This window comes from Monodelphis domestica, chromosome 1 (genome assembly GCF_027887165.1).
Source record: "Monodelphis domestica isolate mMonDom1 chromosome 1, mMonDom1.pri, whole genome shotgun sequence".
Classification (NCBI taxonomy): Eukaryota; Metazoa; Chordata; class Mammalia; order Didelphimorphia; family Didelphidae; genus Monodelphis; species Monodelphis domestica.
In genome coordinates, this window is record NC_077227.1 from 485,772,380 (window position 1) to 485,794,265 (window position 21,886).

General features: G+C 36.9%; 1 protein-coding gene across 3 annotated transcripts; it reads right to left on the reverse strand.

Annotated features, from left to right (window-relative positions):
* Positions 1-10,058: 10,058 nt before the first annotated feature.
* MTG2 (mitochondrial ribosome associated GTPase 2) lies at positions 10,059-20,484 on the reverse strand. 3 transcript variants are annotated; one of them, XM_056812879.1, is made up of 7 exons: positions 20,306-20,484; positions 16,964-17,173; positions 14,150-14,297; positions 13,694-13,809; positions 12,106-12,328; positions 11,656-11,790; positions 10,059-10,595 (listed from the first exon to the last, which is right to left on the reverse strand). In XM_056812879.1, exons 2-7 carry the CDS (start codon positions 17,165-17,167, stop codon positions 10,201-10,203), a joined length of 1,221 nt encoding a protein of 406 aa, XP_056668857.1. In that variant the 5' UTR covers positions 17,168-17,173; positions 20,306-20,484; the 3' UTR covers positions 10,059-10,200. The 3 variants fall into 3 exon arrangements, with proteins under 3 accessions (XP_056668857.1, XP_056668860.1, XP_056668859.1); XM_056812882.1 differs by having other exon boundaries at positions 11,656-11,691; positions 12,110-12,328; positions 20,306-20,407; XM_056812881.1 differs by having other exon boundaries at positions 20,035-20,311.
* Between the last annotated feature and the right edge of the window lie 1,402 nt (positions 20,485-21,886).

Consider the following 21,886-nt stretch of genomic DNA (forward strand, 5'->3'; position numbering starts at 1 on the left):
CAGGCTATCCACCAGATTCTCCACTGGACTCAACTGCTTCAGCTACTGACTCTTACCTGTTTGAGTTGTTGAACCTCTGTTGGCTTCACTGATATTTCAAATGTCCCAGTCAGATGGAGATAAAACAGGCAACCACCCTTCCCTGTCTCTGGCAGCTCATAATAGTTCTTTCACCTCATTCAAAAAAGTGATAGAGAAGAGAGCAAGAGATTATCTGCTCAAACCTTTTGCATGCACACTCAATTCCTGATTAGTAGTCAGTCCAAAGGTGTTTCATCACCAAGAAATAAGCTAATAGCAAACAGTGGATATCTATGGATACTCTGAAGTGGGAGGAAAGGACTCTCCATTGTGCATACCTGGAAGCAGGTTCATTAAACTACCACATGGATTAGAAGCAGACCGGGAATATTGCACTTCCTCAAAGAACTGGGTCTTTACCCATTACATAGAGATAAGTCAATATAAAAATCTATGCAAAGCAGTAAGAGGAGGAGTAAAGGGGAAAAGAATAATTGCTAATTATTGGTGCTAATAATTGGTTATAAGTCCATATAGCCTTTACCAGTTCCATGTAGCCTGAGATGACCATCCAAGACCAACTATTCCTTTTAACACGAACTCCAACTTTCTAGAGTCCTTTAGTCATCACATACCACACAGTTCAAGTACATGAGGCACTTAGCCTTGTGCTTGTAAGAAATTTCTTATAGGTCTTGGTACCACGAAGCTTGACAGGAAATTATGTGACAAATTAAGCAGGTTCTTTTCAACCCTAGCAACTATGCATCACAAATACAGTTAAAACCAGACAATGGATTTGGTTATATCACTGATCAAAGCAAGGGGAGTTAGGGCAAGCTGCAATCATATTCTTGCAACAAGACAAGTGCTGGAAGAATGATTGGTTACTAGAGATCTGAGGGAAAAGTCCTCATTTTGGTTGCCATATCTGGATAGCTGGAATACACTCCATTTATATTAAAGCAATAGACAGAAATAAAAAATCTACCCACACCACACCCACCCTTGCCAGGGCATAACAGTTTTTGATCCTTTTCTAGCCCTAACTGACCAATCAGGAGTTAACTGACTCTAATTGGTTATCCAAATCTGAATATCCTTCCCCAGATGATCACTCTTAGAAGGGAAGAAATCATATCATTTTTTGGAAGCAATAACAACAACAAAAATCAAAGCAATCATTTACCCCTGAACAAGGAAATAAACCCTTTCCCCAAAGAGATATTTAGAAAGATGATCTCATTTAGATGTTTAACTGATTCCTGAATAATAAACCAAATCAAGTTCTCTTAGAATCTTAGAACTGAAGGGACCATAAAACATAAATCAGTGCTAGAAATGGCCTTAAAGATCATCTAATCCAATTTCCACCTCAAAAGAACAAGACCCAGAGAAGCACAGTGATTTTCCCAAAACTACTCAGCCAGCTAGTAGCAGAGTAAAGCTTTGAACCAGGTCTCCTGATCCATCACTCCACCACATCTGGGTGCTTATTGACAAACTACTTAAATCTCTCACAGTTTCAATCTAGCTCAAAACCCTTGGGGCAGAGTTTCAAGGCTTGACTGAAACCTGATGTGTTCATCTAGTTCATCCTGTGAACCTTTGCTCCCATCAGGGAAGGTAATGTTTATTGATGCCTTCCATAACTTGACACATATTGACAAGCTTCCTTAACTTCACCTCTTATTATTCACTGTGCCACCAGAAAATGATTCCCCAGTTGCTGCTATTTTCATAAAGTCACAGAACCATAGAATATTGGAGCTGAAAGGGAGAGCAACTAGTGTTTTCCCTTGCAAATGCAGCTTATTTGACCTAACTTTTTCTTTTAGGATTTGTGGGTTCATGGTATTGTTTTGAAGAAGAATTAGTTGTTTTCTTTCTTTAATTATTTATGTGGGAAAAAATCTGGTTTAGGTGAGTATTATTTTTATTTATGGAATTTTACAGTTCATATGTTAGGTGAAATTTGGTTCCCCTTCTCAACCCACCTTCCAGCTTCCTTTTGTGCCCACAGGATAGAATTATAGATAATGAGGTGGTAATGTATTGACAAGGTGTCAATAGTTCCATTTAGGAAACATTAACACCTGCCTCTGAATCATAAGGGAACAACATCATTGGTGAATGTTAGTTGGCCATGCTCCAAATCAGCCTTTATAGATACAGTCCTGGCATTTTCAAGAGGCAATCTGGGTGGGAAGCAGTCAGTAATCCAGGTAAATTCAAGCTCTTCACCTTTGGTTGTCTTTCTATCAGCCATAGAATCTACTATCAGAGCTATTTGCCAAGAAGGAGACACATAATCCAGCTCTTTGAAAGTTCATAATTCTGGAGAGTCCAGACAAGAGCTATTAATCATGCACAGACATACACTATCCTGATATAAAGTTAGGAGAGAGCCACCTCTGGACATTGAGAATTGAATTTCAGAGACAATTCCATAAGAAAAGGAAAAACATTGAGGGTCTAAAATTCTAAAGCTATGATTTGCTTTGGCCATATGTGTTTCTTCTGTGAGGCACTGAAATTTCAGTTCTACTCTCCCCACAGATGCTGTATTTGCAAGGGAATCTGTCTTAGGTTTTTGGTGGGAATGTTTTCTAGCTATGGTTGTTACTTATACCATCTTTTACTTAGAGATAATTGTTATCTAGTTTGATTGCTAATTTGAAGCATACCAGTGGGGGCTCAAAAACAATTATCTTGGTGATCCCTGTCTCTTATCAGCAAGGCTCCAATGTGCATGCCCACACTCCACTGGGAGGTACCTTTCAGATGCCTCCAAACAATACTACTCCATAATATACTTCATAATCTCATCTGCTTGTTTGGGGAATTCATCCAACTGACCAAACTCTCTTCTGATTAATTCACTTTTACCTATACTTCAACATTTCAGTACAAAACAGAAACTAGGAATTCATACATCTATAGCAAATTTAGTTAACGTAGGGTCTGTATGGTATGCATGGGAAATTAGAGACCCTGGTCATGGAGTTCAGGAGGTTAAGGAAGTTGAAGTCAAGAGTTTCAAAAGGGCAAGGCCTAGGGAGGAGGAGTATGAGCTAGGTTTTGAACCTAATTGGGGAGGAAAGAAAGTTAACTGGAGGTACATAGATGATAGCAACAAGGACCTGAAAGGAGAATTTTGAAGGAAGAATGTTAATTGCTGAGTGATGGTGGAAAAGGGATAATCTAGATATGATAATGAGAAACAAGGAATATGCCTAACCCTGTGTATTGGGGGATATGAAGAGAGGAAACTGTACTGGAGAGGGTGCCAAGAGATGTGATAACTCCAGAACAAAGCTAGGTGTCAGTAAGAGCCATAAGATAGAAAGAAGCTGAAAGAATTGCACCTATCATGGATTTAGAGCTAGACAGGACCTTGGAGCTCACCTAGTTCACTCCTTTCATTTAAAGATGAGGGAACAGACCCAGAGGTGAAGAACCTTGCCTGATATCACAACTAATAAATGGTAGAGAAAATTCAAACTCGAATCCTTTGACTCTAAATATTTGTTCCACCTAAGGAAAAAGACTTGGGGAGAAGGATCTAACAGCTACCAAATGTTGGAGGGGATGACATCTCCTGCCAGGAGAGTTGGTGCTGAGAGGAGCCAGGGAAGGGACAGAAGAGATTCCCCGGAAAGAACCTACTCCTCAAATTGGCAGCTAGGGCAGAGACCGTCTGTAAGCTGGTGCTAGCTATCTTGGATTTTATCCATGTGAGTATTCTCTTCCTTTGGGAAAGATCTAGACCTAACCATGACTTCAGAAACTTGAGATTCTTGTGTCCTTCAATATATCCTCACTTTTGGTTCTACTCAAAATGCTGGAGATTGTCTTCTAGGTGTTTTTAACATTCCATGGACACCATCGTAACCATGGAAAAATTCATGTCATATTTGGACCTTACTACATGACAAGCCAATCTTTTTTGATATATATTCCTTTATGATACTTTTTACCTACTCATACACATTCTCACTGGTACTGAGTTACAATCACCCACCACCATACACCTCTCCACTGTCTTTGTGTCATCTACAACTTTTGATTCTTTGGGGACTTTAGTATTCCATGACTTGGTGACATGCTTCTGTTAGGAAGTAGCTGAGGATTGTTGAAATGGCTATACAATTTGCCAAATGTCTTCCAGCCCACTATCTTTCTGCTGTTCAATTCTAGTTTTAGCTCTTTGTCTATATGCAGTACCCACTCAAGATATGTTTACTAATAAATTACCTTAAGGGGATGCCCACCTAAGAGTATATCACAGTCTGGGCAATAGGTATTCCTCATTCATTTGATTTCTTACTGTGTGGACTATTAGACTGGTCTTCATTGGCTAGTTGTGAATTTTTTGAGGCCCTCTGGGGCTTGAATTAATCATCATATCTTGGAAAACAAGAACCTTTCCTTTGGGCTCCATGCAAGACATTCTCTGATTTTGTATGTCATGATCATAAGAATCCTTGATAAGTGCAATCACAGAGATAAAATTATCTAACAATCCTCATTATAGTACTTTGGCTACCTTATGTTTAACCCGTTTTAAGTGGGTTTGGTTGCAAAATGGTCTGCTTCCTTTAGGTCAGGTTATAAAATAAGTTGGTAACATGCTGAGAGAACAGGCTTAGAAACAGCAATGGAGCAGACACAACAACATATATCCCTTTAGGATACATGACAGCTCAAAAAATCAGATCAAGTAATAAGGAAAAAGACTTGTACAAAAATATTCATAGCTGCGCTTTTTGTAGTGGCAAAAAAAACTGGAAAATGAGGGGTGTCTGTTGATTGGGGAATGGCTGGACAAATTGTGGTATCTGATGGTGATGGAATCCTATTGTGCTGAAAGGAATGAACTGGAGAATTTCTATATGAACTGGAACAACCTCTAAGAACTGATGCAAAGTGAAAGGAGCAGAACCAAGAGAACATTGTACACAGAGACTGATACACTGTGGCACAATCAAATGTAAAGGACTTTTCTACTAGCAACAATGCAATGATTCAGGACAATCCAGAGGAACTTATGAGAAAGAACACTATCCACATCCAGAGGAAGAACTGTGGAAACAGAAATGCAGAAGAAAAACACGTAGCTTGATATGGATATGATTAGGGTTTTGGCATTAAAGGATTTTTCTACTGCAAATATGAATAACATGGAAATAGGTTTTGAATAATGATACATATATAACCCAGGGGAACTGCTTGTCAGCTCCAGGAGGGGGAGAGAAAAAAACCATGAATCATATAACCATGGAAAAATATTTTAAATAAATTTAATTTTTAAAAAATTAAAAAAAATAAGTCCTTATAGGGAAAAAGTCATGAGAATGGTCTGGGGAAGCTCATAGACAGGAATGGGAATGAGACCAATGTTGAGAACAACTTTATCATTTCACTTTACTTGAAAGATTTTTTTATCTGTTATTGTTATATTATATTTGAAAAAGCTAAGCCAAATATGTTTTGTTTTCTAAATTATTTGGCAATTTAAGGTAACAGAGTAATGACTTTCAGAAATAATCTTGTCTCCATTTAGTCTATTGAGTTCAAATTTGCCTGTGGTTTTCAAAGTACTTTATCATAATTTACCACAGTCCTACCTTTCTATGCTCATCTCATATTGTTTCTATATACTCTACCCTTCTAGCCAGAGGATTTGCTATGCAACATACACCTTCTGTCTTTCCCTATTTAGGTCACCTGTGTTCATGCTGTTCCTATATTATTCTACCTTCCTCCTTTCCTTTCTAAAATCTTAGTCACCCCTTAGAGCTTAACTTAAAGATCATCTTCTCCATAACCTTCCATGATTCCTCTAAGTAACTAATCTTCCCTTCTCTACCATTCACATATTTTCTTCACATCAAATCCCACCACCCCTCAACTGCAAAATTGTGTGGAGATCTTATATCTAAACCTTATAACTTTTCTGATTCCTAGCACAATGGTCTCGTCTGCAAATAGGATACAGTTAATAAATGGTTGATTTTATTATTGACTTATTAAACATTAATGAAAGTATAGTGGGCCATATCTATTTAGTTTTATCCCCCCACTCCCACCTGAAGCCTAAAATCTAATCACTGCCTATATAAGCAAAAGAGGATATGGGTCTTGTTTGGAAAAAAAAACCCTTAATAAGAACATGAAAAAATGTTCTAAATCTCTTATAATCAGAGAAATTCAAATCAAAACAAATCTGAGTTATCACCTCACACCTAGCAGATTGGCTACCATGACAGCAAAGGAGAGTAATGAATGTTGGAGGGGATGTGGCAAAATTGGGACATTAATGCACTGCTGGTGGAGTTGTGAGTTGATCCAACCATTCTGGAAGGCAATTTGGAACTATGCCCAAAGGGCTTTAAAAGACTGCCTGCCCTTTGATCTAGCCATAGCACTGCTGGGTTTGTACCCCAAAGAGATAATAAGGAAAAATACTGGTACAAAAATATTCATAGCTGCACTTTGAGGTAGCAAAAAAATTGGAAAATAAGGGGATACCCTTCAATTGGGAAATGGCTGAACAAATTGTGGTATCTGTTGGTGATGGAATACTATTGTGCTCAAAGAAACAATGAACTGGAGGTATTCCATGGGAACTGGAACAACCTCCAGGAATTGATGCAAAGTGAGAGGAGTAGAACCAGGAGCACATTGTACACAGAGACTGATACACTGTGGTAAAATCAAATGTAATGGACTTCTCTACTTAGTAGCAATGCAGTGATCCAGAACTATTCGGAGTGACATATGAGAAAGAATGCTATCCACATCCAGAGGAAGAACTGTGGGAAAAGAAACACAGAAGAAAAACAACTGCTTGATCACATTGGTTGATGGGGCTATGACTGGGAAAGTAGACTCTATAAATGATCACCCTAGTGCAAATATTAATAATATGGAACTGGGTCTTGATCAATGACACATTAAATCAGTGGAATCGTGCATTGGATATGGGAAGGAAGTGGGGAGGGAAAGAGCATGAGTCTTGTAACCATGGAGAAATATTCTAAAACATCTAAAATAAAAAAAAAAAATCCTTACCTTCTGTCTTGGAACCAATACTATCTATTCTATTGGTTCCAAGACAGAAGAGTAGTAAGGGCTGGACAATGGAGGTTGACTTGACCAGGGTCACACAGGAAGGAAACATCTGAGATCAGATTTGAACCCAGGACTTTCATCTCTAGGCCTCTCAGTCCACTGAGCCACTTAGTTGCCCCCTGCATGGGTTTCTTTGAAAAGTATTAGAAGTTAAGGCATCATACCTTGCAAAAGGATTACCTTAAAAGTCTTTACTGAACATAGTCAATTTCTGAGGTGCCCTGGTGAACTTTCAGGAATCCGTACAATAAAAGTGTCAACATATAGAGAACTGTGTCCTAACATTTGTGGGGAAAAACCCATTTATTTAAAAAGAGGAGAAAATCAGAAATTATATAAGGAAATTGATTTCAGCTTTAGGTTTCTAAACAAGGGTAGCTCGTGGAAAAAAGCAATTTTTAAAATTGTGAAAAATGATTCAGTGATGTAGAAAAGTTTCGTAAAGATTAGTAAATAAGATTGCCTGGAATTTTCCATACTACAGTAAAGCACCAATTTCTGACTCTTCTGAACTAAGAACAAGCTTTACTAAAGCACAATGTAATTGTTCCTATAAACTATGTGCTTGACCACAGTATATAAAGTGCCTTCTGGAAATTGCTGCTTTATTTGACTACTGCCATCGCTACTGACACTCCTTTAGAAATGTCCAACCATTGCTTTGATGTGTGACTATTAAGTGTAAAATCATTTAGTAGCATCATAGGAAGGTATGGACCTCTCTTCTAAGTGTGGCATGTTTGTGTTCTATTGAAAGAAGAAAGAAAAAAATCATTTTTCAACACTAATACTGATCATTAGAGAACATGAGTTAACAAGAAAACCATTTGAAGTCACTGTCTAAAGTTAAAAGAGACTAAGTGAAATTTCATTAAAGGATAATTGGCAAATTATGTAACAAAATCCAAAGCATATCAAATGAATCTGGAATAGACCAACACTTTTTTTTGGGGGGGGGTGTAAACCAGATATTTTAAACACTGGAAGTAAAGTCACATTCATTCAGGCGAGAAGAGAGACAGAGATATCTTGGGTGGCTCTATTTTTCTTCCCAAATTACAAATGCAGACCGTGGCCCTATTCTGTAAAGATGAAAGGCAAATGTTAATTAACATAAGCTCATATTTTATTTTACTCTAAGAAAATCCTTTGTGGTACCTAGGAAGAGAAAGTAAATGGATATAAAAACCCATCTCTTAGCTTCTAAAACAGAGGAACCTTTGAAATTATAAGGCATTAAAATAAAACTCTGAGACTGTCTCCTAGTCATGGATGGAGCTATAGATCAAAAACAAAATCATTTCTGTAGACTCTTGAAGCTGACTTATCATTCAAGGCAAATTTATCAGTAAGTATGCACAAAAGCAACTACAGTTATTTCCTTAACCATCAGGGATCCCATTTCATTAAATTGCAACCCCTTTACACTTTAAAAAAAAAATATATATATATATATATTTCCCTTCATCTATGGTATGCCTTTTTTTCTGAAATAATCTATTCCTTTCCCTCGTGATTTCACATTAGCTTTTGCTTTCTGCTCTGCAGGTCCCAGTCTCATGGCTTTACAAACTTCTTTGTGAGCCTTCTGCACTTTCAGGAGCTACCAGTCTCCATCTGAGGGACAACTTCATGTCTTGTTTCTACAACAATCAGCAACTTGTTGCCACTAAGAATTGACTGGGTTTGATTCATGGTAAAATATTTGGGAGCTAATTTTATCTGTAAATATGGAGTAACTAAGCCACCAAAACATTGAAGAGTTGTTTTAGATAACACTTGCCTTCATATAGTATTATATAAGTGGAAGATTCTATCAGTTATTAATCCAGCAGGGAGGGAATAGAAATTGACCTTGGGTCATCACCTATGAAAAAATTATAGTTTTCTGCTTTTAAATTCAGGCAAACTTTGATAAGCTCATGATCCCTGGAAGATGTAACTAAGATTTTCACAATTTTCAGCAAAACATTTATGAATAGGAATGTATTCTTCACATACAATGAAGACTATATAGCCTTCTTACTTAGCCATATTCACATTATGGAAATGAAGTCTGAAAGTACATTATCTAATATTACAATAACTACTGAATACTCTGCTTGAAGCAAAAAAAGCTCTTAGAAGGAAACATCTCAGGATGCACTCATTCAAAAAGCATATTTCTTGATTCTTTTGAAGTGTTCAGCTCAAAAGGACACAGCAGGCTGTTTTGTAAACAGATAGGATATAGATTGGTTTACTACTAAATTTTTCAGTTTTAAGTATGAAAAAATCATCCTGCAATTTATATTTTCTACACTAAATTACATTAGAACAGCATGTATGCAAAAATGCTCCTGACTCCTACCATTCCAGTGAGACATTTAGAACATTCTGTTGAAAATTTTTAGCATCTCTCTAATCTGAAGCTTCTTCATTCAACACTGAAAGCAGACAAGCAAATTGGGCACAGGCTATTCCAATGGCCTTTGTAAAAAGGCTACTCTTGTGGTTAAGTATCAAAATAAATAGAAAAAAAAGTGCAAAACAGGAGAATGTATGTTTCAAGCTCAATAGTGAACATTTACATTCTCAAGCAGCATTTTATAACATCAATCAGCAATGTGTCTCCTCCTGCTAATTACAGCTGTTAATTAACACAAATGAGTTCAATCTCAGCAAATTAACCAACAAGGCTGATTGATGCATTAAGCATTGGTAAGCAGGCTGGCAGGGCAATATGCTGTCACAAAAGGAAGGCTAGTGCAGATTCGGCACTTCCTAGGCCAGAAGGTATAAGGATCATTAAGGGATCATGTATCACTTGAGAATAAAGCCCCTTCCTGACCAGTGATGGGGAAAAACCTACTAAATTAAATGATTTATAAAGTACTTTCACACAAAGATTACACATAAACAACAAATTAATTACATTTTATTGATGCAGTAGTAGTCTTCACTTTCACTGTCCTTGATGCTCACTCTTATTTTCACTTCCAACTTTTCAACAGTTTTGGGATTCTTTTCCTTCAAGGAGTAATGCTTGTTTAGCTTCAATCACTACCAATTCAGTGGCTCCCGTCCCTGTTTGCACTCAGTCTCTACATAATCATCATACATTTCTTTCAAATGTAACAGCAATTCCTCTAGGTTCTCTCCAGTCAATGCTGACAAGGGGATGACCTTTTGTTCTAATCGAGCCTGAAGTTGGGGAAAATTGACTTTAGATTGAGGAAGGTCAATCTTATTTCCAATGATTGCATGCGGTCTTTCTGACAAACCTTCTTCATATTTCTCTAGTTCATATTTTAAATCCTCAAGTTGAGTCCATGGTTCTGCTACTGAGAGATCCACCACAAATAACAGAAATCGACACCGCTCGATGTGTCTCAGAAAAGCAAAACCTAAGCCTCTGTTTTGATGAGCTCCTTTTATTAAACCAGGAATGTCAGCTACTACAATGTAAAAAAAAGGCAAAAAAGTATAATCAGTGAACACCATATGTGATTAAGATTCGCCTCCAGTTCATCTGTGAAAACTTTCTGGTTGAGTGAAAACATGATCATATATAGCAATAGTGGTAGTCAAAAATACTGGGTTTTATTATAACTTCCTCATTCAACTCACTACTTGAATTTGAATAGGTTCCTTTAATACTTCAATATTTCAGTTGGTCAATGTGGACATAAATCTATTTTCCTTTTTGAAAAACGCTTTGAAATATCTGGGTGAAAAAAAATTATGAGAATGCAATTCTACCTGTTTCTTTGCAATGGGGGAAGGGGGGACAAGGAGTGTGGAACACTGTATATGACATCAATATTTTCCAGATTAGTTTTCCTGAACTCTTCCCCCCCCCCCCTTTTATTCTTTATTGTGAGGGGAAGGATATACCAGAAAATATAGGCAATCTAAACACAAAAGAGAAAATTTTATTTTTTTAAGTTGGGGGGCAACTTATACTGGGAGAAAATATCAAACCGATACCTGACATTCTAGTCTACAAAATTATTTAAAAGAGAAAAATAGCTTTCTATAGACTATAAATAACTTAAGAATTATTGCAAAGCACTTTGGAAATACAAAGAGCTACACAAATAACATTACCAGCAGGTTTACTGGTAATTTTAACAAGTACATCATCTCCTAAAATAAAAATTTTTCCCCTTCTTAAATGGCATAAGAAGTTTTTTAAATCACATGTGGTCCACATGACTGATGTTACTGTGAAAAACAAAGCACAAAAAATGAAAGTAGTGGAAAATACTTCATCATTGAAATTTAAACTAAAATTTTCTTCACAGTTACCAGTTAATAATAATAAAAACCTCCTTCCAAAAAAAAGAATGTATAAAGATAGCATTATTAAAACATTTTGAGTGAAAAACACTTTTTTTAACATTTTAAATAGGGAGCTAAATTCAATTGAATCCAACTGGATATCTCAACTACATTTTCCTTAATTAGCCATTATTTAAAAAATCACCCTAATTTCAAGTGTGTTAGAAAACTTACCTGCCACTTGTTGGTAGCCTTCATAGTGAACAATACCTACATGGGGATTTAAAGTAGTAAATGGATAAGAAGCCACAGCAGGTTTTGCATTGGAAATCACTCGAAGAAGTGATGATTTTCCAGCATTGGGGAAACCTACCTAGAAGAAAAATGTTTAAATAGTCACATGATTCTATGAAAACTTCTTCACACTTTTAAACTACTGAAACTAATCAGGATTAAAAGAAGAATTTCTAGAATAGAAACTAATATTGATGGATGATATGAGCTATATTAAACTCAACAACACAAGGATTGAAAAACTAAAGCCTCAATTTTCTATTACTTCTGGAAAATTAAGAAGTCCTTATTAATTCATTCCAATAAAATGTTGTTTTTAAAATATAATTCTTTGCCCCAATAAAGGAAACATAATGAACTTGAGGCAAAATAAGATGAAGGAATTGGTACCTACCATTCCTGCATGAGCCATAGTCTTTAGTTCCAAATGGAGTACTCTTTCTTGACCCTGTTGTCCAGGGGTACAAGTCATTGGAGCTCGATTGTCATTAGCCAGAAAAAATCGATTGCCTTTTCCTCCAGCTCCTCCCAAAGCTGCAATATATTCATCACCTGGCTGAGCAAGATCAGCTACAATTTCATTTTCCTCTTTAACTAGAGTGCCTGGAGGAACCTTAAAAACAAAGAAAAGATTCATAGATCTATATCCTGTTTACAACTATTAGGTTATTCTTAATTTATTCTATAGGCAAAGAGACAAAGCCAAAAAGGGACAAAAGTTTTATGCTTATTAAATTCTGCAATGCTTTTGTTAAACTTAGCAATGCAGATTCATAAAGTTTTTAATGGAGACAGGCAATGGGTAGTAATAGGAACGAGATTCTCATACTCTAAAATCCTATAATACTCATCAGTTAGCACTAGTTAAACATCAACTGCATTAGTCAAGCATGAATTGCAGATTGATCATTTACCCATTCTGTAACATCAATTACCTACACTGGATCTGTATTACCAACTTTTGCATAATTTGTTTTATTAATTATTCATATTGTTCTATATTTACTTTAGTTATGAACTGTTAGGCATAATTAATTACCTATAGTGGTCCTCCAAAGTACTGCATTCCCCAAGCACCTCCCACATGGACAAATGATGGCAAGGTAGACAATGACGAACAAGGGACTTGCACACTAGGGATTCTGAAATTCTAGAAGAATCCCTCAAACATGTACATGCTCCTTATTCCCTATGACATATGTGTCAAACACCAAACCACACTGCCACCTGAATTTGGCCATATCCATTTTCCAGGGTTTTGGAGAAAAGTGAAGATTTCTATGGAAGCTCCCAGACCCTCAATAAATATGCTAACCTCCAGAGAGACTACTCCAGTATTTGGGCTTATCCATCAGTCCTAAGGCTACCTGATTAGCACCCAGACTATTCCTTCAGCTATTAGGCTGTCATACCACCATAAACCTCTTCTTCAAATTCTTTTCTTACTTCTGGACTGAAAGGAGTTTGAGTCTCCCCTCTTGGTGTGCCTGCTATAAACTTGGGTGTGTTTCTCCCACAATGTATTGAAACAGTCCCTGTCCTCAAAGAACTGAAATTAGAAGTTGTGAAAGACTGTTTGAAATACAAAAAATAACTTTTTAAGATGTTAAAAACTTTATGATGTAGTAAAATAACAAATGGAAGTAATAGGAAAGAAAAAACAAAGGAAAAATGAGAGAAAAAAACAAGTGTGCTGCCACATACATATAGATGCAAATGAAATTTCCTAATGCCTAGGGACTCAATGGTTTGAGATAAATGTAAAGAGAAACATTGGAGGGTTGGGGGAATAGAAGATTTTTTTTAAAGCCACCTTTTAATATTGAACTTTTCTTTTTTGGTCTGAATAGCAGATATATTTTTGGCCTCTTCTGTTCCAAGATTTCATGTATAAAATTCAAATTAAGAGAGGAACCTAAACTATACTAAATTATACTATGTATGGATTATACAGCAAAACCTCAGTAGTATGACTTACTCTAATGTACAGGCAATCTCCGTTACGCCCAAAACAATTTTTGTTTCCACCAGGCTCTCCATCAAATCCATGATACACTGAAAGGACTGAAGATAATGATCTGATGTGCTTGTCAACTAAAAATTAAACCAAGATTTATTAAATCATTTGAGACTTAATTTAAAAAAATAAATAGGCTCCATAAATTTTCTGTGGTCTAGTCAAAAACAAAACAGAACTAAAACTGCATTTAGATAAATGGAATGATGTATGACAAACATAAATCTTCAGTACAAGTCTATTAGAAGTTACTAAATTAACAATATGTCTGAAGAAAAAAAATTATCTTCATTTAATCTATGAGTGCAGTTTTTCTTTGTAGTCATATCTATAGATTTAATAAAATATATCAAAAGTAATAGTTATTAACTCTTTACAGAAACAAGGAATCCTTCCCAACAATAAAGAACAATTTACCTTTCAGAATGACATGGCCACCATCTCCCCCATCTCCTCCATCAGGTCCACCAAATTCTTTTCTGGGTTCACTATGAAAACAGCTTATCCCGTTGCCTCCATTGCCTCCAGTTACAAACACTCTTCGACGATCCACAAAATAGCGTTTCTACAAAGCAAAGGCCATTTTCCATTAATAATACATGGTCTTGAATCCAAATTCTAATCCTTACCAGCTGTGTAACTATTGGGTGAGTCATGAAACTTCTTTGCCTTCAGTTTCCTCATGTGTAAAGTGAAAATAACACTTGTACTACCTCAGAAGATTTTGTGAGGAAACTGCTTTACAAACTATAAAGTAATATATAAATATATCACTTATTTATTTAAGAATATAATCTTCGAAAAACAGGTCTCTACCAACATAACAAAATTATGATTCTAAGACAAAAAGAGTGAGATAAAGTTCTTCAGAAGTAAGTCTTATGCAGACTCTAAATGATCACTCAACTGCAAATATTAATAAATGGAAATAGGTCTTGATGAAGGATACTTGTAAAACCCAGGGGAATTGCTTGTTGGCTATGGGAGCAGGGAGGGGAGGGAAAGAACATGAATCATGTAACCACGGAAAAATATTCTAAATTAATCAAATGAATAAATGAATTTTTTTTTTTTAAAAAAGCCAGTCTCTTTCCCATAAGCAGGAGGGACATTTTAAGAACAGTATACCATCTGACTGGAAAATCAGATTTAAAAAAAATTCAGTGATATATTTAAATCTCTTTTCTACTAATGGCTTTTTCTAGAAAGGGAGATTAAATAAGGAAAGTTATCTAATAATTTGGAACAAATGAAGGTGACATTTAGTTTTTGTTAGCATTTAAGGTCAATCTCACAATAAATTGTGGTCATCAACTTTTAAGGATACCAAACTGCCACACACACAAAAAGATTTCAGATCAACTGTCTTTGAGCTGAAAAAAATCTAGCTCTATACAGTGTGCACACAATAATTTGCTATTAATCTTGACCATCATAAAAATCCTTTCTATAATAGACTGAAAGCCTCTTCATCAATGTGTTCACTTTTTTCACAAATGGAATTTTTTTTAAAAAGCCTTTTAAATTTCTTTGGCACCACCACATGGAAAAACTGCGAATTACTGCTATAAGAATCAACATATATTTTCAGTTCAATCAACACTGATTAATAATTTGTTCAGAAAAAGAATTTAATTGGCTAGCAGTATCTATGTACAGATTATGCAATTTCCTCCATAATAACTCAGATTTAAAATGCATGTGACAAAGTGGTGGGAACCATGCAGAAATTGGGCTAGATTTTAGTTTAAATGGATAGTAAATATCCTATTTTCAAATCAAATTGGTTACCCTAGTAATTTTAATCTATAATCTCCCCACTTAGCAGAAAACAAAACATAAGGAAACCTGTTAATGAGTTTATACCCCAAAAGATTTAAGTAGGAATTAGAGAGCTAGAAAAAATAAATTTGCTTGATACTTTTTAAAGAGGGAAATGTATAACCATATATCACAAATGTACAGATCTTTCTTTTATTATTTTCCAAAGTTTCTCTATAAAATCAATTATTTTCATTAGCTTCAAAAATATTTTCCTTGAAAAAATTTTATAAGTTTCTCTGATAAAGGTCTCATTTCTCAAATATATAAAGAACGAAGTCAAATTTATAAGAATCTAAGTCATTCCCCAATTGATAAATGGTCAAAGGACATGAATAGGTGGTTTTCAGATGAAGAAATCAAAGCTATCAATAATCATATGAAAAAATGTTTTAAATCCTCTTGATTAGAAAAAACAACTCTGAGGTACCACCTCACACTTCTCAGATTGGCCAATATGACAGTAAAGGAAAATGATAAATGCTGGAGGGGATGTGGTAAAATTGGGACACTAATGCATTGCTGGTGGAGTTGTGAACTGATACAACCATTCTAGAGGACAAATTGGAATTGTGCCCAAAGGGCTAGAAAAGAATGCATACCATTTGATCCAGTAATATCACTATCCCAAAGAGATTTAAAAATAAAAGTAGAAAGAACTTGTTTATGCAAAAATATTTATAGCTGCTTTTTTTGTGGTGGCAAAGAATTGGAAACCAAAGGGATGTCCCTCAATTGCAGAATGGCTGAACAAATTGTGGTATATGATGGTGATGGAATACTATTGTACTATAAGGAATGATGAACAGGAATACTTCAGAAAGGGCTGGAAAGGCCTACGTGAACTGATGCAGAATGAAATAAGCAGAACCAGGAGAACATTATACATGGCAACTACAATACTATGGAACAATCAAATGTGATATAGGCTTTGTTATTAATAGCAATATAAGGATCCAGGACATTTCTGAGGGACTTATGTAGATGAAAACATATGATTTATCACTTATTTATCTGGGTATATGTTTGGGGGTTTTGTTTCTATAAGACTATTCACTTATAAAAATGAATAATATAGCAATATATTTTGCATAATAATACATGTATAACTGGGATTAAGTTGCTTGTCAGCTCCAGGAGAGTTAGGGGAAAAAGGAAGGAAGGGAGACAATATGGATCATATAACTTTGGAAAACTTGTAATTAAAATAAACAAATATTTCCCTGAATAACTGTGACCATGTTACTATAATCAGAACCAGAAGAGCAAGACAATTCAGAAAAACTCCACCAAAACAGCACTTCTTAGCTTCTACAACAGCTAATGGCAACATTAAATATGAAGTCTAAAAATAGTATTAAATATTATACCCTTTGGAAAGGGGTAATAAATTTTATGTTTAGTTCTTACCAACTTTTTCTCTGAAAGGTTTCTTTTCTGTTTAGGTTTCTGATGGTTTGCACATTTTGCACAGCTAAGGAAGAGAGGCCGTGGAGAAACCTGTTGCTGAAATAGATAGCCAGGATCAAGAAGAGTGCTTGCAGCTGGAATCCAAGGCCACCTGCCTTCCAATATAGCTCTTGTTAATGTCGAGACCAGCCTTGAAGGTAGCATGCTCACCTAAATGAGTTAATTTTATAAATTAAATCTTTAGTTTGTCTTGGGATCAGCCATCCAAATAGTAAACCCAAAATATTAAGGATATAAATTTATGATGTCTCAAACCAATCCCTTCCAATTCTGAAATTCTTTGATGTCTAGGATATAAAAATATCCATCAGTAGTCCCTCATTAGAATTTTAGAACTAGAGGGCTTCAGAAATAACATGGTATCCTCCTTCCCTGAAACTCCCCAAAATTGATGGATGAGGAAAATAGGGCCCAGATGTGAAGTGGTTTGTCTAAGATCAAGTTGTCAGTTAGTGATAGATCTGGGACTAGAAAGTCTCCAGATTCCCAACCATTCTAGTCACATGGCTTCCTAATCAAGGGGCATTCCTGACTTTACTTTTCTTAAAAGTAATTCTATATATTACATACAGAATTTAATAGTTTGAAAGGACTTCAAAGGTCATCTAGTCCAAACTATACTTGAACAGAAATGCTGAACACTATATTCTACAAGTGGAAATTATGGCTACCGCTGAAAGACCAAGGATAGGTAATTCATCGTCATAATACAATGTTAGCTGGACAGCTAATTGTCACGAATTCATTACACTGAATCAGAATCTGCTTCTCTGAAATTTATTGCTCAGAGTTTTGTCCTTTGGAGCCATACCAAAAAACAAAAACCCAGTTCCTTCACCACATCAAAATACCTGAGGTCAACATTTAAGTCCCTCCGAAGTCTCTTCTCTTCTCCATGCTAAAAAATTTTAGTTTCTTCAACCCATCCACTCATGGTATGATTTTCTTTTTAGTCATCTCATCATCTTATTTAAAATTAGAAGAGGCCTAAGAGGCCAACCCTCACTTTAACGATGAGAAAACTGAGGCTCAGGGAGATTAAATGACTCTCCTGTGTCTACTGCTACTACTACTACTATTGTGATACAAGTATCACAGGCAAGATTTAAACTCAAATCTTCAAATTCTAGGGCTCCTTCCACTTTACCACAAAACCATTCTATTTGCCTTCCTCTGGATATGCTGTAGTTGTCAATTTCCTTCCTAAAACATGGTACCTAGAACTGAACACAATATTCAGCAGGACTATCACAACCCTCATTCTGGACATTATACTTCTATGAATGCAGTCTAAGATGAACCAAAGAAGAACCAAGATGCACTGAACCAAAAGTCCACTAAAACCTACAAACTGCCAACCTGCCCATGACTTTCTCCACCCTAATCATTGATATTTTTTTTTTAACAGAGCTTAGAATTAACTGAAACTAGGATGTTGGAAAATTACTTAGATCTCATCTAGCCTAGCACCTTTAGTTCCCAGGTGGGAACTAAACTGAATTGAATTAAACTGCAGCCGAAAGAGGTTGTGAGTTGCTTAAGTGCCTACAAATAACAAGTTAGAGCAAGGACTCAAACAAAAAGACTCTTTCTTTTGATATTCCAAGTCTTTTGGGTCAGAAGTTGGGTTTACTTTGTTGGTCTAGAGAGCAAAGAGAAGAGTCTCAGACTTGTGCCTGTTCTCTGATAGTGATATAAGACAGGCTAGTAAGTGGGAGAGGTCCATGTCTTGTTCAGTTCAGAAAGTTGCTGGCTATGGAACCCGGATTCCAAGCCTTTGCCAAGACTGTAATATGGTGTTAAAGGCTTATAAATGGATCTTATAAAATTCAGCCCATTGATATAACTTAGTAAAATGTATGTGTCCGCCACTAGTTAACCCTCCTGTCTTTATAGCAGTGAATTAGAATAGCTTGCATCTTCAAGTCACTAATATTTCAAAACTAAAAGCAAAATCCCTTGCACATATGGATGCTGAATGTGTAAGTTATCCAGCCTAAGGAATCATTAGCATGTTTTTAGTTAAGCTTAATTGTAAACATCTTTTCTCAATTTACTTAGGCAGGTGTCTTTATTTGCAGGTGCTAGTTACATTGTTTCAAAAAAGGTATATAGAAACAGCTGCTGGATCTGGGTAATGAGACTACCAATAGGCTATATACTTTATAAATTAAAAGATTAAGAAGTGAAAAATTTGGGTGCTCTGGAATATAACCAAATTTTTAAGTAAAAGTAAGAAGGTGAGAGTGAGGGTATATGAGAAAGGGGAGCAGAAGCACATTGGAATAGGCACCAGAAGACTTGGGTTCCTGTGCATTCAATCCTGTGAAAGGAGTCTCAATCAATGAAATCAATTCTTAAATCCCATTTCCTTCAGGTGACCTATCCCGGTCTCTCTCATTCTCCTCCTCCCAACTTACTGCCTTCCCTCAGAGTATTTTTTTTATACCAAATATATATTGTATGTACACAGATAATTTGCATATTGTGTCTCCTATTATAACACTCTAGGAGACGCTGCTTTTGTTTTTCTTTATCTCCCCAAGGCTTAGCACAGTGCCAGGCACAATATTTAATAAAAGCTTGACTGCACAAAATAAAATTAAACAAAGGGCTTTCTGAATAAAATACTAGTTGAATTCATCGACATGCTCTAAGGCAGGTTGCAGAAAGCCTGTAAGTACGCTTTTTTCAAACCACTTCCTCATCTGGACTCTGCCTGATGACACAGCATAAACAGTTTACTGTATTATAATCCCATTCAAAACATGCACCGTATATATAAAAAAGGGGGGTTGGTCGAATAGATAACTGTTTTCAAGGCCCAGCTCTAACTAGGACCTGTAAAATCAATTACCTTCTCTGGGCCTGTTTCTCTATTTGTAAAACGAATTGTTCTGAAACTCCGATTCTATCCGCTAATCACTTAGCCCACCATCCAGGGTAGGTACCTTTCCACATGCCTCCCCCAAACCTGGGATGTGCCTGGGGTCAGGACAGTCTTTGGATACCTTTTGGATATCCTTGGCATAAGGCCCTGCTCGTAATGATTCCCTCACGCTGACCCCTCCCGCCGGCCAAGGTCGGGGCCCAGGATGCGACGCTGGAAAGCCTTGCCATCAAATGCCACAGACCCAGGCCATTTCTCCAAAGGTCCCCACCTAGACCTGCCTTTTTGGGGATGGCCAACCTCGCTGCATCCCAGAGCGCTACCTCCCCTCAGACAACATCAACCCCCCCCAGCAAAAGGTGCCTTTGCTTCCCAGCAAGAAAAACACTTACTTTGCTTCGTAGGGAACTTCCGGCACCACTTCCGGCTTTCTCAGCCGCGGGCCCCGCCCCCGCTCTGGCCTTCCGGGATCTACCCCAACCCCGCCCTCCTTACCGGCTCGGCCCCACGGACTCCTGCCCCCTGGCCACACCTAAACCCCGTTCCCAATGAGCCTGCGCGAAGTCTTGAATCCTCTCTCTCTTCTTTTCTCTCACTCTTATTTTCCTCCGCTGCTCCTCTGTGCGTACAGATCTGTGTCTGTCTCGGTGTATGTTTATGTGTGTGTAAATGTGTGCGTATTTGTGTGAGTCTGTGTCTCTGTCTCCTTCATGTGTCAGTGTATCTTAGCCAGCTCTTTCACTTCCCTCAGGCTGTAGGCTTCAAGCCCTCCTTTTCTTTAATAATGAAAAACGGACTTTGATAGGGCAGCTGGGTAGCTCAGGGGATTGAGAGCCAGGCCTAGAGATGAGAGGTCCTAGGTTCAAATCTAGCCTCAGACACTTCCTAGCTGTGTGACTCTGGGCAAGTCACTTGACACCCCCCCCCCCCCCCCTTGCCTAGCCCTTATCATTCTTCTGCCTTGGAACCAATACACAGTATTGATTCCAAGATGGAAGGTAAGAATAAAAAAAAAACACGGATTTAAATCAAATGTGCCAAACTCACATGCTGCTGCTCCCCCCCCACCCCATTAGAATGGAAGCTCCTTGAAGGAACTGTGTTTTGTGTGATACATGAGCTCCCAGTCCTGGAATTCCATGTTAATCCTTAGGGAGTCTGCTTCTGGAAATGTGTGATGACACTTGCTGGGAAGCAAGGCAAGAATTTTTATGGGGTCTTCTCACCAAAAGCATGCTACTGTTCTTGCTTTGTTTCTATTGCCCATGGCCAAGAATCCTTACCAGAACATAGGCTCTATGCTTAGAAGGAACTGATCTCAGTCAGCCAATACACAGTAATATGCCAGACACTATGCTAAATACTTGGAATATTTTTAAGTAAAAAAAAAAACAGTTTTTTCCCTCATGGACCTTAAAATCCAATGAGGAAAAATAATACACAAAAAGAAGGGAGTAAAGGCATACAGCACTTGGGGCATGATGGCAAAGTCCAGGGAAGTATAACAAGGCGAAAAATGAAAAGGATGGCTTGGTAACCCTCCTTAAAAGAAAGTCCTTGAAGAAGCTCTCCATCTTCATCCTTTACTATCAGAGGGAAGGACCTCAGGGTAGGAGGTCCGGGTTGAAGTGATCTTGTGGAATGATGTGGTTCCTAGAGCTTAAAGTCCAGAGGAGTGCAGCTGGGTGTGAAATGAAGCCACTTGTGATGAGTGCAATGGCTTCCATTTGGAATAGAGATAATTCTGGACAGATCTGGATTGTGTTATACATCTGAATAATACCTCCTTTAGGCTAAGTAAATCTTTCTTAGATTCTACCACATCTTCTCAGTTGTAGTCTCTGTAGATGATTCTCTACTTTGAGAAGAAAGTCAGTAGGCTTTTCTCCTTTATACTATATATCAACCAAATTAGTATGCACTTCTTATAATTCCTTGCTTCTACTATTTTAAACCTGTAACTCTTCCAAACA

Coding starts and splice junctions, on each gene's coding strand:
- MTG2 (XM_056812879.1), bottom strand. CDS start 17,167: ATGCTACCTTCAAGGCTGGTCTCGACATTAACAAGAGCTATATTGGAA. Junction 13,810..14,149: donor TGGCCATGTCATTCTGAAAG/GTAAATTGTTCT, acceptor TTTAATTTTTAG/TTGACAAGCACATCAGATCA. Junction 10,596..11,655: donor AGGCTACCAACAAGTGGCAG/GTAAGTTTTCTA, acceptor TTTACATTGTAG/TAGCTGACATTCCTGGTTTA.